This window comes from Lytechinus variegatus, chromosome 2, assembly GCF_018143015.1.
Source record: "Lytechinus variegatus isolate NC3 chromosome 2, Lvar_3.0, whole genome shotgun sequence".
NCBI lineage: Eukaryota > Metazoa > Echinodermata > Echinoidea > Temnopleuroida > Toxopneustidae > Lytechinus > Lytechinus variegatus.
This window is the reverse complement of record NC_054741.1, coordinates 25,118,311-25,135,853: the sequence shown is the minus strand read 5'-3', so window position 1 is coordinate 25,135,853 and position 17,543 is coordinate 25,118,311. Positions and strand designations below refer to the sequence as shown.

The following is a 17,543-nucleotide window of genomic DNA, read 5'->3' as shown; positions in this document are numbered from 1 at the left end:
ACTCCCAAAATACCCCGGCCTAGATAGGGTTAAAATGAGAAAACCGAATAACCGGGCAACAGAATTGTAGTTCATCTTAGAAGTTTCTGGCCTCAAGAAATCCTAAGCAAGATCCTAAGAAATGCATGACCAATTCTGGGAATCCCAAGATACTTTACCATCAAATCATCGAGTGGCCTTTACCCTTGTCAATCTTCATTACGGAAGTTAAATCAAGTTACAAATTGCAATATTTATTGTTAGCTTAAGAAAATCCATATTTAGGTATTCGTATTACCTTATTTTTAATAAATAAAGATAAATGTGGAGCGCATAGCTTAATTTGCCACCCCCTAAAAAAGTGAAAACATAACATGAAACGGAAACTGTAATTTTATTGTCGTTCTTGTTCAAAGTTGGAATGAGAAAACCGAATAACAGGGCCACAGAATTGCAGTTCATCTTAAAAGTTTCTGGCAATAAACAAAATATAACAATCGTAGTCCCGTAACCAGGATGAGTTCTCTGGGTTATGAGGAATCCCACCGCTTGCCAATAGCCAAAAAAGATAGAGAGAGAAAAAAAAGAAGAAAAAAAAACGTTTAAAAGGACAGGGGGAAACGAATAATAATAAAGTGAGGTGAATGAAACAAGAGGCTAAAATATCAGAAATACATAAATTATCAATGGAATCTATATGATCTAATCGCGATTTTTGTTTCATGATTTTTGTTTCATTGAGATACCCAATTAAGCAGCCTGTTACAAAAATGATTTACAAAAATGATGAATAGCCAAAATGTTTGATTATCGAAATACGTATTTCATTAATAAATTCCATCAAACCTTGAGTGTTTGAATACCCCTTTCTACGTTTTCATGTAAGTAGACCTATATCAAATATTTCAGCTCTTTTCATGCGCATCCAGGCTCAAAAAATATGTTCTGAACAGATAATAATCTGAAAAAGTAAAATACTGCAAATATGATCAAAATCGAACAAGGAATAACGAAGTTATGCCATTTTAAAGATTTGCAGTATTTTAGGGGAACAGTTTGGTCTATGCATATCTTCATGAATATTAAAAGAGTTGATTGATGGTGTAGATACATGTAACCCCCACTTGTTCTTTTGTATTCTATTGCATGAAATTATTTTTTTATTCAATTTATATCCTCTTTATTTGAAAGCGTGCTTAAAATGTCTGTTTTTATATTGGAATGACACATTTTCAGCTAGCGCATTGCACTCGCTGCGCATCAGTTCCTTAGCAAGACACCGATCCTTTTTATGATTACAAATAGTTAATAGAATGTCCCGTTTTGGGTTCTAAACTTCAAAAAGCGCGCGTTTTACCTTTTCAATAATTGTTTATTGGATATATATCTTGTTCTCAAATTAAAACGTCCAAAAATGATTGTTTTCAGATCAAAACATAACAAATTTACAGTCGCATCAATTAAGATACCCATCCTTGTAATTGGTTCAAACACTGTTTAGAATGTCAAGGTTTCAGTCAGAATACTAAAAAAAATCAGCTAGCACTTTGTACTCACATTAATAGTTTATTCAGATATCCTCCTGATCATTTTTACAAAAAATGCTTCGAATCTCAAGTTTTCAGGTTAGACTATACACAAGTTTTAGCTCGCGCTTTGCGCTCACATATTTGATCGGTGAAATAACCCTCCTCATCATTGCTCATGACTCATTGCAAACAGTTTTCCTTTCTATTTCCTTGTCCATGAAAGTTTTATTGTTTCTCCTTATTCCCTTTCTTTCCACCGTTTCTGCCGACTTCAGCATTAGACAAAGTTATGTTAAGTTCTAAAGAAGATGCCAATATTCCAAATTTGTATAATGAATCATTTAAAATTCCAAAAGCATTAAATATCGCATATAATTCGCAGAAAATTGTTTTCGCTGGCAATTTTCCCTCTTTACAAAGTGATGTCGAAAATAAGGTGTGTAATAATAATTTTACAAGGATGAATAGCTATCATTTTAATGGGTAAGTAGGTGGAGGGTACCTTATATGATTTATATCTCTATGATCCGGAGTGATTCGATAAAGCACAAATTTGTAGCATATTCAAGAAAAAATGTTGCGGAAGTTAATGTCTTTATGCTTTAAGGTCCAACGTGGTCCTTTTGTAGCAGCCCTAACTTTGCAAACTGTATTTATTATGAAAGGTGTCTCTTATTCTATATAATACTGAATTCTTAACAGAACTGCTAAACTGCATATCTTCTTAAGGTGCGTTACGGATGTTAAATCTGTTTAGTCATACATTTCATTTTGTAAGAATAGTCCTTTATTTTCGTGTAAAACAGGAAACACATATGATAATTCCCTATCAATTATTTATTATTGATTATCACTCTACTTGCAGACACATTATCATATAATATAATTCAGTTTGAAAGGGAGAAAAAACTTGTGGCAGTATTCGTTACGGAGGTTAAAACAAATTTGGGACAAAGTTAAAAGTGAAATTAATCACAAAGTGATCATCAAATACTAGGATAAGCGCAGTATGTCAGACGTTTACACCATGCTGCCCTCACCAGACATCAATGTAGGTGAGAAATACAGAGTACTTATAAAAGAGAATGATAGTAAAATCTAAAACTGACCCGAGACAGTGTCTATTCTAACAAAAAGCAAAAATAAAAGGCTTTTGTAATTAAATTAGAGCTTTACAAGTCACTGGTCGCATATGCTTTGTGAAACTAGTCTATTATTGTCATTTTCTTGATAAAAATTTTGTAGAAAATGTTCAGGGTTGTGAAGCTAGCGGACATAAGATAGTCGAGACACGTTTTTTGTGAATTGTATCATTTTTTTGAGAATGACCCCTATATGCTTTCTAAGTTATGATGACATTTCAAAAACTTAACCTTTGTTAAGATTTCAATGTTGACAAAGCCGCCATCGGAAAAGTGGTGCCTACATACAGTCTTGCTCTGCTATGCAGGCGAAACAAAAAGAACTTTGCGGGCTCCTATAAAGATGCTGTAATGAAAACCTAATGGTTTGAAAATCTACTCTACTGTAAACCATATAATACAAACTTTTGCAAGACTGAGTAAAAATCAACATGAAAAACGATCCCAAAAGTCATTTCGTAAGAGGGTATCTGAAATTCAGACAAAAAGCAATGTGTATTCTCAAAAGTTTCAGATCTGTCTGTGATATGATACTTACATACATGTACTACATGTATACAATAAATTCTTCCTCTTCCATCAATGATTTCATGAAAAAATTGTTTGAACCGATTGTGCACTGTAGTAATGGAATAGTTGAAAAGCTAATATTCATGGCTAATTATCAACATATTAAAGTGGTAAGTCAAACATCCAACAATTGAAAACCTCTTTGTTTGATGAACTTAGGAATTAATGAAGCATACACCCATATTTAAGGTGCTTATACATGTAACAATCATTAATTAAGACCAACCAGATTACCCAAATGATATCATGAACATACCATAGTATCCTTTATGTTTTTCTTATTAAACAATTCTAATGTTATATCCCATAGTTTCGTTAAAATGAAGGCTGGTCTCAAGATAATCCTCACAAGACTTTCAAATGGCTACCAAGATGTAGTAAAATGCTTACATATCTGGAAAAGTATGGCCATCCTTACCTCCTTCACTTATACAAGGATGATCATTTTTCATTTTTATTGGTCAGACACACTACTTTTTTATCAATTTTGGGACTTGCATAATTTTCAACCTCGGTACAAAATCCCCCACTTTTACACATACAACCGTTTTTTAAAGCCACCATGTTACAACAAACCATAGCAAATTTGGTGGATTCACAATACGGTGGACCAACTATCCCTTGCAGCGTACAGGCCGAAATTCACAATGCATCATGTGAAACAAGTTCATATCTGTTGCACGTGCGAGTAATAAAGTAAATGCATGCATGCTATTATTCAGCACTGGCCGATGCAGCTCGTCCGGATATGTTGTTTACAAAGGTCCAGGAGGTAGGAGAGAAATTTTCCTGCATTTTTATGCAAAAGTTTAGACCGTTTTAGGGAATTTCTTGCCATTATGGTTTTCATTTCAAAGCATTAGCACTGTGCGCTACCTGCACCTGCGCGCGATGTCGACCCCACAGTTTAGACTGTTTACAGCAACTGATAGATGGCGCACTACATAGTGAATCCATCGAATTGAAGTGTCAGTACTCCTACCTGAATTAATAGTGACCAAGAAACTGCAGGAAGCCTGATTGTTGCTGGCATCTCTGTAAGTGTATGTCACTGTAGTTGATCCCGTGGAGAAGAAAGTTCCAGTCTGAGGTGTAACACTGACCAGAGATACAGCAGAAAAGTCAATTGCTGTTGCAGTGCCAAAAGTAACTGTTCTACCACTCAATGGCACTTCAACGTCATATACTTCATCAGCCGGACATGTTACTTGTGGAGGTACACGATCCACTGTATTGGGTAAAACAATGCAATTTCTATAGTAAAAAAATACTACCTGGCTAACATACAGGTAAATCACTAGGATTTGAAGTGCATGCATGAATAATAATAATAACCTCATATTTACCAAGGTTAGTCCCTTCATTTCCAAAAACTGTTCACCCTGCGGGTCCTGCTTAACATGATGATATTATTATTAGCCAAAGTTTAGCATGCCCAAACTGATTGGGCAATCAAGGAATTTCTTCCTTCCGGGTAACCATTAACTACATCTGGGTGAAGAGTATAAAATGACAATAAATGCAAGGCCAAAGGATTTGCACTTGAAATCAGTCTTCAAGCAATTTTGGACATGACATACACTTACAAAATGTCAAGTAACTTCCTAACTGCAATTTCGGGTGTCGGAAATGTGATCTCAAAAATTGCATGACACAAAAAGAGGCCATTAAGGATTTTGCATTGTAAAAATATAGGACAAAACATTTTAAGGGATGTATTCCTCTGATTTCAGCCTTCCCTGTGCTTTATAGAATTAAAAGCAACTGTTAACCTCAATCATAAAAATCAACCCTCTATACCCATTAGTGATGCTCTTATTCCTATCTAAAAAAGGGACTATCTACAAGTATGACTTGTGTCTCACTCCTTTCATCATGACCAATTACTATTGACCACTTTTCTCATTATAACAGGCACCCCTCTTCTATTTTCTATCTCTTTTAACGTTAATATTGACCCAAACATTGAATGAATAATATACCCTAAAAATTTATAACGAATTGCAACTCTGACCCATGGCTCTCAATATTTCTTATGAGTAGCAAATAATAGATAAATTATTGACAATTTTTCTAATTCAGTATCAAACTCTGATTTTGGATTGATGATTTGCATTCAATCAGAAAAATAACCCTATAGTAAAGATTATGAACAAAAACCCTCATCTTGCATTATGAAGAAAAAAGAAATTATGAATAACTGTTTACAGCAACTGATAGATGGCGCACTACATAGTGAATCCATCGAATTGAAGTGTCAGTACTCCTACCTGAATTAATAGTGACCAAGAAACTGCAGGAAGCCTCATTGTTGCTGGTATCTCTGTAAGTGTATGTCACTGTAGTTGATCCCGTGGAGAAGAAAGTTCCAGTCTGAGGTGTAACACTGACCAGAGATACAGTAGAAAAGTCAATTGCTGTTGCAGTGCCAAAAGTAACTGTTCTTCCACTCGATGGCACTTCAACGTCATATACTTCATCAGGCGGGCATGTTACTTGTGGAGGTACACGATCCACTGTATTAGGTAAAACAGAGCAATTTCTATAGTGAAAATAATACCTGGCTGACATAGAGGTAAATCACTAGAGAATTAATGAATAATAATAACCTCATATATTCAAAGGTTAGTCCCTTCAGTTCCAAAACTGTTCACCCTGCGGGTCCTGCTTAACATGATGACATTATTATTACCCAAAGTTTAGCATGCCCAACCTGATTGGACACTTAAGCATTCAAGGAATTTCTTCCTACCGGGTAACCATTAACTACATCTGGGTGGAGAGTAGAAAATGACAATAAGTGCAAGGTCAAAAGATTTGTACATGAATTTGTACATATCTCAAAAGTTCAATATATGTCTATAATATCATACTTATGTGCTTAATTTTTGAAAATTTTGTGACAAAAAATGTTTTAACTGATTGTGTACCATGGCAACAGCATAGTAAAAACCTTATCCATGGCCTATTATTACCATATTGAACTGGTAAGTTAGACTACCAGTATGTGAAAACAGCTTACTTTCATAAAATTATAAAATAATGAAACATATACCTGTATTAGCAGTTCTTATACAAGCATCTATCAGAAATTATGACCAACAAGATTTCCTAAAAGAGAAAATGGACATACCAGCTATTATGTTGATTACAAATGAACAAGAAGCTGTATTTCCGCTTCCATCAGTATAGGTGTAGGTGACTCTTGTTGTTCCTGTAGGAAAGCTAGCTCCAGGTTGATGACTTGCTTGTACAAGGCTGAAGCTTCCAGAATTATCACTAACCATGGGAGTATCAAAGGATACTTGTCTGGAAGAAGTGCCTAATTCAACTGTTTCAGTAATGTCCATAGGGCAATTTACAACAGGTGGTATGTTATCAGCTGTGAATTGAGAAGTATGAAGATTAAAGTCATACAGTTAATTGAGTAATTATGTATAATCCTTAAAATACAGAAAAATTACAATTCTAATATTTTGAAACAAAGACAAAAAACTAAAATGACAAAAATCATTACAAGAACTGAATGCAACATCTTCTAATTGTATAATCAGCCTTTCCCGCCAACCAAATTATATAGTTTTTTCTGAATCTTTTAATCATGAGAATTTTTTGATAACTACAAGAACTACAATAACTACAAACAAGCACGTAGAAGAATAAATTCAATCATATGAAATAATTGCAATGTTTGAGAGCCCAAAGTATAGTCATTATTATTGGTCATAAAATTCATGCACTATGCATTTTAATACAGGATGTCATTCTTCAAAAGTATTTACTCAAGTTGACACAGACTTAAAGAAAATGAACCTAAACCTAGACATAAGCCCGCAATGATACACTTATCAAATTCATCGAACAGTTTTTTTATTCATACAGAGAACAAAAACAATATCGACAAACACATGACCCGAAAATATAAGCCACAATAAACCCTCTGCAGAGGGCAATGATATGCAAACATCTGATAGTTCAAAATCAAGGCCCTCATATAGGCAGTGTAATAAACCCTTCCCAACAAAATATTAACCATACAATCACACTTCATTATTCTAGAGTCCAGTCTAAATGAATTCAGGGTAAGAAAAGGGTTTGTTTCTTTAAATCCTTTACATTGCATGTTCTGCTCTGCCTGTTTCTGTTTTGATAACAATTTTTTCAAAAGCCTCTTTCAACTCAAATTGTTATAGAGCATGTAAAATACATTGTTTAAGACTCAAACTTTAAATCACAGGAATTACCTTGTGCTGTTACAGTGACCGTGAAGGAACATACGGCTGTATTGCCAGAAAGATCTCTGAACTCAATCGTAACAGCTGTGGTGCCTAAGGGGAAGATACCCCCGTTGTTATGCGAAAGACTGGGAACCTCAAGTTGACCAGAATTGTCAGATGCAAATACAATTGGCCATGCAACCACACCAGATGTTGCACCAAAGCCAATTTCTTCATTGACTTGAGGAGGGCAGTTTTGAATATCTGGTGGAGTGTTGTCAACTACAACAAAATGGAAATTAGAATAGAGATTTGGAAAATGACTGGAAAAAATTCTAATGCAAATTTTCATTTGAGACAAAGTTTATATACATCTCATGACTCACTACATTTACCAGTTAGAATTATGATTGAAAAAGTCTTGTAAATGAAAGAGAGTAGAAAGATTTTAAAAAAAAGTAAGAAGAAACTACATGAGAAGTAAAGATACTACATTTGTCAAGAATTTCTTTAAAGAATCTCTAAACAAATTTAACAAGTGGAACGCCTCTGGCAGTATCGCCTGCATTACGCAATTTGATATAGCAGCAGTGCTGACTTCTAAAACAGCTATTGAATAATTATTCACAAAGAGAACACTAATATAATAATAAAATTGGATGTCCAATGACCCAAAATGACCTTAGACCAGGATCATGTGACCTTGGATGAGTGCAAAACAATCATTCATACTTGATTACCCTTATGTCTATGTTTCATGAGCTAGATCCATACACTTTCTAAGTTACATGTATAATGCCAATTCAACAAATACTCCCAACACAGCCAGAATTCACTGACCTTAAATGACCTTTGATCTTGATCATGTGATCTGAAACTTGCACATGATTTTCAGGGATACATGGTTGCTCTGTCAAAGTTGCATGTACTAGATCCATAAGACTTTTAAACTTATGATGACAATTCTATAAATACCCCAAACATGGTTAGAGTTCGTTGACCGAAACGACCTTTGACCTTGGTCTTGTCTCCTGTTCCTCAGGCAGGATCTATAGTCATACACCATTACAATTAGGTCTAAGTTTCATGAACTAGGTCAATATACTGTCTAAGTTATGATGACATTTTAAAAACTTAACCTTGGTTAAGATTTTGATATTGATTCTCCCAACATGGTCTACAAAAAATAAATGATCCTTGACCTTGGCCATGTGATCTGAAACTCGCATATGATATTCAGTAATAGAAGGTTGCTCTTATATCCAAGTTTCATGAACTAGATCCACAAATGTTTAAAGTTATGATGCCAATTCCATAAATACCCCCAAAATTGCAAAAGTTCATAACCTTAAATGACCTTTGATTTTGGTCATGTGACCTGAAACTCTGGCATAATGTTCAGGTATACTTGATTAACATTATGTCCAAGTTTCATGAACTTGGTCTATGGGTCATTCTCAGAAAAATGCACCAATTGATGGGGGGAAAATCGTAAAAATGAAGTCTACAGAATGGGTTGAAAGATGCATATTGTGAAAGTACCATGTATGAGAAAGTGGCAACAGAAAAGGGGCAAGTCGCTGTTGCGTCAATTTGAAGTACTGACCGGATTAACTCGAGCACTGTATATCAATGTTACAGAGGTTAATCGTTAGCATTGCCCACTTATGTTACTCAATTAAATCACTTTTGAAATGATTGGAATTGAAATGCACACAATTTAGTTTCAGTGTGGTATCAACAATTTTATCTCTGAAGCCAAAATGTTTGCAAGATGGAAAAATATCCAATATTGTTTTTCAGAAGCAGGATTTTACCAAATAACATATAACAAAAAGTACCATAAAAATCATTGCACATCTTTTGTTCAGTATAATGTTCATAATTTGAATGAGGCAAAAGGGATGGCATGCAAAAAAGAATGGAAGCATATATTATCCATGAATCCGTTATGCATTCTTCGTATCCAGGTTAATTTCAACGACATAAAGAAACATTCAATATTTACCATTTTCACACCACCTTTCATGAAGCAGGATTTTACGAAATAACATATAACAAAAAGTACCATAAAAATCATTGCACATCTTTCGTTCAGTATAATGTTCATAATTTGAATGAGGCAACCTTAAAATAAGTTTCATCCATAACCTGAGATCCTAAGCAATGCATGACCAATGCTGGGAATCCAAAGATAGTCTACCATTCAATTCTCTCGATGGCATTTAACTCTGTCAATCTTCGTTACGGAAGTTAAAATTAATTTACAAGTTGCAATACTTATTTTGTTAGCTTAGGAACATCCATATCAAGGTATTCGTATATAATCTTTTTTAAGATTAATGTGGAACGCATTTCTTAATCCCCCCAATGAAAAAAGTTAAAAATAGAACAGGAAACGGCCAACTGTCATTTTTATTGTCGTTCTTGGTCACAGTTAAAATGAGAAAACCGAATCACCGGGCCACAGAATTGTAGTTCATCTTAGAAGTTTCTGGCCTCAAGTAATCCTAAGCAAGATCCTAAGAAATGCATGACCTATTCTGGGAATCCCAAAATACTTTACCATCAAATCATAGAGTGGCCTTTACCCTTGTCAATCTTCATTACGGAAGTTAAATCAAGTTACAAATTGCAATATTTATTGTTAGCTTAAGAAAATCCATATTTAGGTATTCGTATTACCTTATTTTTAATAAATAAGGATAAATGTGGAGCGCATAGCTTAATTTGCCACCCCCTAAAAAAGTGAAAACATAACATGAAACGGAAACTGTAATTTTATTGTCGTTCTTGTTCAAAGTTGGAATGAGAAAACCGAATAACAGGGCCACAGAATTGCAGTTCATCTTAAAAGTTTCTGGCAATAAACAAAATATAACAATCGTAGTCCCGTAACCAGGATGAGTTCTCTGGGTTGCGAGGAATCCCACCGCTTGCCAATAGCCAAAAAAGATAGAGAGAGAAAAAAAAGAAGAAAAAAAAACGTTTAAAAGGACATGGGGAAACGAATAATAATAAAGTGAAGTGAATGAAACAAGAGGTTAAAATATCAGAAATACATAAATTATCAATGGAATCTATATGATCTAATCGCGATTTTTGTTTCATTATTTTTGTTTCATTGAGATACCCAATTAAGCAGCCTGTTACAAAAATGATTTACAAAAATGATGAATAGCCAAAATGTTTGATTATCGAAATACGTATTTCATTAATAAATTCCATCAAACCTTGAGTGTTTGAATACCCCTTTCTACGTTTTCATGTAAGTAGACCTATATCAAATATTTCAGCTCTTTTCATGCGCATCCAGGCTCAAAAAATATGTTCTGAACAGATAATAATCTGAAAAAGTAAAATACTGCAAATATGATCAAAATCGAACAAGGAATAACGAAGTTATGCCATTTTAAAGATTTGCAGTATTTTAGGGGAACAGTTTGGTCTATGTATATCTTCATGAATATTAAAAGAGTTGATTGATGGTGTAGATACATGTAACCCCCACTTGTTCTTTTGTATTCTATTGCATGAAATTATTTTTTCATTCAATTTATATCCTCTTTATTTGAAAGTGTGCTTAAAATGTCTGTTTTTATATTGGAATGACACATTTTCAGCTAGCTCTTTGCACTCGCTGCGCATCAGTTCCTTAGCAAGACACCGATCCTTTTTATGATTACAAAAAGTTAATAGAATGTCCCGTTTTTGGGTTCTAAACTTCAAAAAGCGCGCGTTTTACCTTTTCAATAATTGTTTATTGGATATATATCTTGTTCTCAAATTAAAACGTCCAAAAATGATTGTTTTCAGATCAAAACATAACAAATTTACAGTCGCATCAATTAAGATACCCATCCTTGTAATTGGTTCAAACACTGTTTAGAATGTCAAGGTTTCAGTCAGAATACTAAAAAAAATCAGCTAGCACTTTGTACTCACATTAATAGTTTATTCAGATATCCTCCTGATCATTTTTACAAAAAATGCTTCGAATCTCAAGTTTTCAGCTTAGACTATACACAAGTTTTAGCTCGCGCTTTGCGCTCACATATTTGATCGGTGAAATAACCCTCCTCATCATTGCTCATGAGTCATTGCAAATAGTTTTCCTTTCTATTTCCTTGTCCATGAAAGTTTTATTGTTTCTCCTTATTCCCTTTCTTTCCACCGTTTCTGCCGACTTCAGCATTAGACAAAGCCATGTCACATGTTCTGGAACTAGAATCGTACTATCAATCTCAGCGAAGTACATCAAAGAAGTGTATTAACTTCAGTAACAATAATTGTTACGGAAGTTAAAGGGGAATGAAACCTTTGAAACAAATAGGCTTGTGTAGAAACAGAAAAATCAAAGAAGAATAAAGAAAGTTTGCGAGAAATTGGACAAATAGTGAGAAAGTTATGAGCATTTGAATATTGCAATCACTAATGCTATGGTGATCCTCACTTTGGCAATGTGACAAGGATGTGTGATGTCACTGATGAACAACTTTCCCTTTGGTGGACTATAAAATACCCTCAAAATGTCTCATTTTGCTTTTTCTTATGATGATACAAACTCTTTATCCATGATGTATTCTTAAAAAATATGTATTACATGCCCTCATGTAAACAGAACACATTATTTATGGATAGATGTGATAAAAGAGGCAATTCTAGTAAAATATAAACCAAAGTAATGGGAGAGTTGTTCACAAGTGACATCACACATCTTTGTCGCATTGCCAATTTGCTATCTCCATAGCATTAGTGATCGCAATATTCAAATGCTCATAACTTTCTCATTATTTGTCCGATTTTTCTCAAACTTTCGTTGATCTGTTTCTTTGATTTTTCTGTTTTCACACAAGCTATTTTGTTCCAATGGTTTCATTCTCCTTTAATGCACTTTATATTGCAAAGGAAGTTACAATTGTTAAGTTCTAAAGAAGATGCCAATATTCCAACTTTGTAGTACGAATCATTTAAAATTCCAAAAGCATTAAATATCGTATATAATTCACAGAAAATTGTTTTCGCTGGCAATTTTCCCTCTTTACAAAGTGATTTCGAAAATAAGGTGTGTAATAATAATTTTACAAGGATGAATAGATATCATTTTTATGGATAAGTAGGTGGAGGGTACCTTATATGATTTATACCTCTATGATCCTGAGTGATTCAATATGGCACAAATTTGTAGCATATTCAAGAAAAAATGTTGCGGAAGTTAATGCATTACGGAAGTTAAATGTCTTTATGCTTTAAGGTCCAACGTGGTCCTTATGTAGCAGCCCTAACTTTGCAAACTGTATTTATTATGAAAGGTGTCTCTTATTCTATATAAGACTGAATTCTCAACAGAACTGCTAAAGTGCATATCTTCTTAAGGTGCGTTACGTATGTTAAATCTGTTTAGTCATACATTTCATTTTGTAAGAATAGTCCTTTATTTTCGTGTAAAACAGGAAACACATATGATAATTCCCTATCAATTATTTATTATTGATTATCACTCTACTTGCAGACACATTATCATATAATATAATTCAGTTTGAAAGGGAGAAAAAACTTGTGGCAGTATTCGTTACGGAGGTTAAAACAAATTTGGGACAAAGTTAAAAGTGAAATTAATCACAAAGTGATCATCAAATACTAGGATAAGCACAGTATGTCAGACGTTTACACCATGCTGTCCTCACCAGACATCAATGTAGGTGAGAAATACAGAGTACTTATAAAAGAGAATGATAGTAAAATCTAAAACTGACCCGAGACAGTGTCTATTCTAACAAAAAGCAAAAATAAAAGGCTTTTGTAATAAAATTAGAGCTTTACAAGTCACTGGTCGTATATTCTTTGTGAAACTAGTCTATTATTGTCATTTTCTTGATAAAAATTTTGTAGAAAATGTTCAGGGTTGTGAAGCTAGCGGACATAAGATAGTCGAGTCACGTTTTTTGTGAATTGTATCATTTTTTTGAGAATGACCCCCATATGCTTTCTAAGTTATGATGACATTTCAAAAACTTAACCTTTGTTAAGATTTCAATGTTGACAAAGCCGCCATCGGAAAAGTGGCGCCTACATACAGTCTTGCTCTGCTATGCAGGCGAAACAAAAAGAACTTTGGGGGCTCCTATAAAGATGCTGTAATGAAAACCTAATGGTTTGAAAATCTACTCTACTGTAAACCATATAATACAAACTTTTGCAAGACTGAGTAAAAATCAACATGAAAAACGATCCCAAAAGTCATTTCGTAAGAGGGTATCTGAAATTCAGACAAAGAGCGATGTGTATTCTCAAGTTTCAGATCTGTCTGTGATATGATACTTGCATACATGTACTACATGTATACAATAAATTCTTCCTCTTCTATCAATGATTTCATGAAAAAAATTGTTTGAACTGATTGTGCACTGTAGTAATGGAATAGTTGAAAAGCTAATATTCATGTCTGATTATCAACATATCAAAGTGGTAAGTCAAACATCCAACAATTGAAAACCTCTTTGTTTGATGAACTTAGGAATTAATGAAGCATACACCCATATTTAAGGTGCTTATCCATGTAACAATCATTAATTAAGACCAACCAGATTACCCAAATGATATCATGAACATACCATAGTATCCTTTATGTTTTTCTTATTAAACAATTCTAATGTTATATCCCATAGTTTCGTTAAAATGAAGGCTGGTCTCAAGATAATCCTCACAAGACTTTAAAATGGCTACCAAGATGTAGTAAAATGCTTACATATCTGGAAAAGTATGGCCATCCTTACCTCCTTCACTTATACAAGGATGATTATTTTTCATTTTTATTGGTCAGACACACTACTTTTTTATCAATTTTGGGACTTGCATAATTTTCAACCTCAGTAGAAAATCCCCCACTTTTACACATACAACCATTTTTAAAGCCACCATGTTACAACAAACCATAGCAAATTTGGTGGATTCACAATACGGTGGACCAACTATCCCTTGCAGCATACAGGCCGAAATTCACAATGCATCATGTGAAACAAGTTGATATCTGTTGCACGTGCGAGTAATACAGTAAATGCATGCATGCTATTATTCAGCACTGGCCGATGCAGCTCGTCCGGATATGTTGTTTACAAAGGTCCAGGAAGTAGGAGAGAAATTTTCCTGCATTTTTTTTACAAAATTTAGACTGTTTTAGGGAATTTCTTGCCATTATGGTTTTCATTTCAAAGCATTAGCACTGTGCGCTACCTGCACCTGCACGCAATGTCGACCCCACAGTTTAGACTGTTTACAGCAACTGATAGATGGCGCACTACATAGTGAATCCATCGAATTGAAGTGTCAGTACTCCTACCTGAATTAATAGTGACCAAGAAACTGCAGGAAGCCTGATTGTTGCTGGTATCTCTGTAAGTGTATGTCACTGTAGTTGATCCCGTGGAGAAGAAAGTTCCAGTCTGAGGTGTAACACTGACCAGAGATACAGCAGAAAAGTCAATTGCTGTTGCAGTGCCAAAAGTAACTGTTCTACCACTCAATGGCACTTCAACGTCATATACTTCATCAGCCGGACATGTTACTTGTGGAGGTACACGATCCACTGTATTGGGTAAAACAATGCAATTTCTATAGTAAAAAAATACTACCTGGCTAACATACAGGTAAATCACTAGGATTTGAAGTGCATGCATGAATAATAATAATAACCTCATATTTACCAAGGTTAGTCCTTCATTTCCAAAAACTGTTCACCCTGCGGGTCCTGCTTAACATGATGATATTATTATTAGCCAAAGTTTAGCATGCCCAAACTGATTGGGCAATCAAGGAAATATCTTCCTTCCGGGTAACCATTAACTACATCTGGGTGAAGAGTATAAAATGACAATAAATGCAAGGCCAAAGGATTTGCACTTGAAATCAGTCTTCAAGTAATTTTGGACATGACATACACTTACAAAATGTCAAGTAACTTCCTAACTGCAATTTCGGGTGTCGGAAATGTGATCTCAAAAATTGCATGACACAAAAAGAGGCCATTAAGGATTTTGCATTGTAAAAATACAGGACAAAACATTTTAAGGGATGTATTCCTCTGATTTCAGCCTTCCCTGTGCTTTATAGAATTAAAAGCAACTGTTAACCTCAATCATAAAAATCAACCCTCTATACCCATTAGTGATGCTCTTATTCCTATCTAAAAAAGGGACTATCTACAAGTATGACTTGTGTCTCACTCCTTTCATCATGACCAATTACTATTGACCACTTTTCTCATTATAACAGGCACCCCTCTTCTATTTTCTATCTCTTTTAACGTTAATATTGACCCAAACATTGAATGAATAATATACCCTAAAAATTTATAACGAATTGCAACTCTGACCCATGGCTCTCAATATTTCTTATGAGTAGCAAATAATAGATAAATTATTGACAATTTTTCTAATTCAGTATCAAACTCTGATTTTGGATTGATGATTTGCATTCAATCAGAAAAATAACCCTATAGTAAAGATTATGAACAAAAACCCTCATCTTGCATTATGAAGAAAAAAGAAATTATGAATAACTGTTTACAGCAACTGATAGATGGCGCACTACATAGTGAATCCATCGAATTGAAGTGTCAGTACTCCTACCTGAATTAATAGTGACCAAGAAACTGCAGGAAGCCTCATTGTTGCTGGTATCTCTGTAAGTGTATGTCACTGTAGTTGATCCCGTGGAGAAGAAAGTTCCAGTCTGAGGTGTAACACTGACCAGAGATACAGTAGAAAAGTCAATTGCTGTTGCAGTGCCAAAAGTAACTGTTCTTCCACTCGATGGCACTTCAACGTCATATACTTCATCAGGCGGGCATGTTACTTGTGGAGGTACACGATCCACTGTATTAGGTAAAACAGAGCAATTTCTATAGTGAAAATAATACCTGGCTGACATAGAGGTAAATCACTAGAGAATTAATGAATAATAATAACCTCATATATTCAAAGGTTAGTCCCTTCAGTTCCAAAACTGTTCACCCTGCGGGTCCTGCTTAACATGATGACATTATTATTACCCAAAGTTTAGCATGCCCAACCTGATTGGACACTTAAGCATTCAAGGAATTTCTTCCTACCGGGTAACCATTAACTACATCTGGGTGGAGAGTAGAAAATGACAATAAGTGCAAGGTCAAAAGATTTGTACATGAATTTGTACATATCTCAAAAGTTCAATATATGTCTATAATATCATACTTATGTGCTTAATTTTTGAAAATTTTGTGACAAAAAATGTTTTAACTGATTGTGTACCATGGCAACAGCATAGTAAAAACCTTATCCATGGCCTATTATCACCATATTGAACTGGTAAGTTAGACTACCAGTATGTGAAAACAGCTTACTTTCATAAAATTATAAAATAATGAAACATATACCTGTATTAGCAGTTCTTATACAAGCATCTATCAGAAATTATGACCAACAAGATTTCCTAAAAGAGAAAATGGACATACCAGCTATTATGTTGATTACAAATGAACAAGAAGCTGTATTTCCGCTTCCATCAGTATAGGTGTAGGTGACTCTTGTTGTTCCTGTAGGAAAGCTAGCTCCAGGTTGATGACTTGCTTGTACAAGGCTGAAGCTTCCAGAATTATCACTAACCATGGGAGTATCAAAGGATACTTGTCTGGAAGAAGTGCCTAATTCAACTGTTTCAGTAATGTCCATAGGGCAATTTACAACAGGTGGTATGTTATCAGCTGTGAATTGAGAAGTATGAAGATTAAAGTCATACAGTTAATTGAGTAATTATGTATAATCCTTAAAATACAGAAAAATTACAATTCTAATATTTTGAAACAAAGACAAAAAACTAAAATGACAAAAATCATTACAAGAACTGAATGCAACATCTTCTAATTGTATAATCAGCCTTTCCCGCCAACCAAATTATATAGTTTTTTCTGAATCTTTTAATCATGAGAATTTTTTGATAACTACAAGAACTACAATAACTACAAACAAGCACGTAGAAGAATAAATTCAATCATATGAAATAATTGCAATGTTTGAGAGCCCAAAGTATAGTCATTATTATTGGTCATAAAATTCATGCACTATGCATTT

The 17,543-nt window shown here is 34.2% G+C and overlaps 1 protein-coding gene across 1 annotated transcript in view; it reads right to left on the bottom strand.

Annotated features, from left to right (window-relative positions):
* The window catches only part of LOC121409703 (mucin-17-like), a 172,253-nt gene that overhangs the window by 110,014 nt on the left and 44,696 nt on the right, over positions 1 to 17,543 (bottom strand). The window contains exons 15-21 of the mRNA XM_041601610.1: positions 16,928 to 17,176; positions 16,065 to 16,310; positions 14,777 to 15,022; positions 7,465 to 7,719; positions 6,354 to 6,602; positions 5,491 to 5,736; positions 4,203 to 4,448 (exon numbers count right to left, since the gene is read on the bottom strand). Coding sequence (XP_041457544.1) covers positions 4,203 to 4,448; positions 5,491 to 5,736; positions 6,354 to 6,602; positions 7,465 to 7,719; positions 14,777 to 15,022; positions 16,065 to 16,310; positions 16,928 to 17,176 — 1,737 coding nt within the window. The remainder of the gene's footprint in view (positions 1 to 4,202; positions 4,449 to 5,490; positions 5,737 to 6,353; positions 6,603 to 7,464; positions 7,720 to 14,776; positions 15,023 to 16,064; positions 16,311 to 16,927; positions 17,177 to 17,543) is intronic.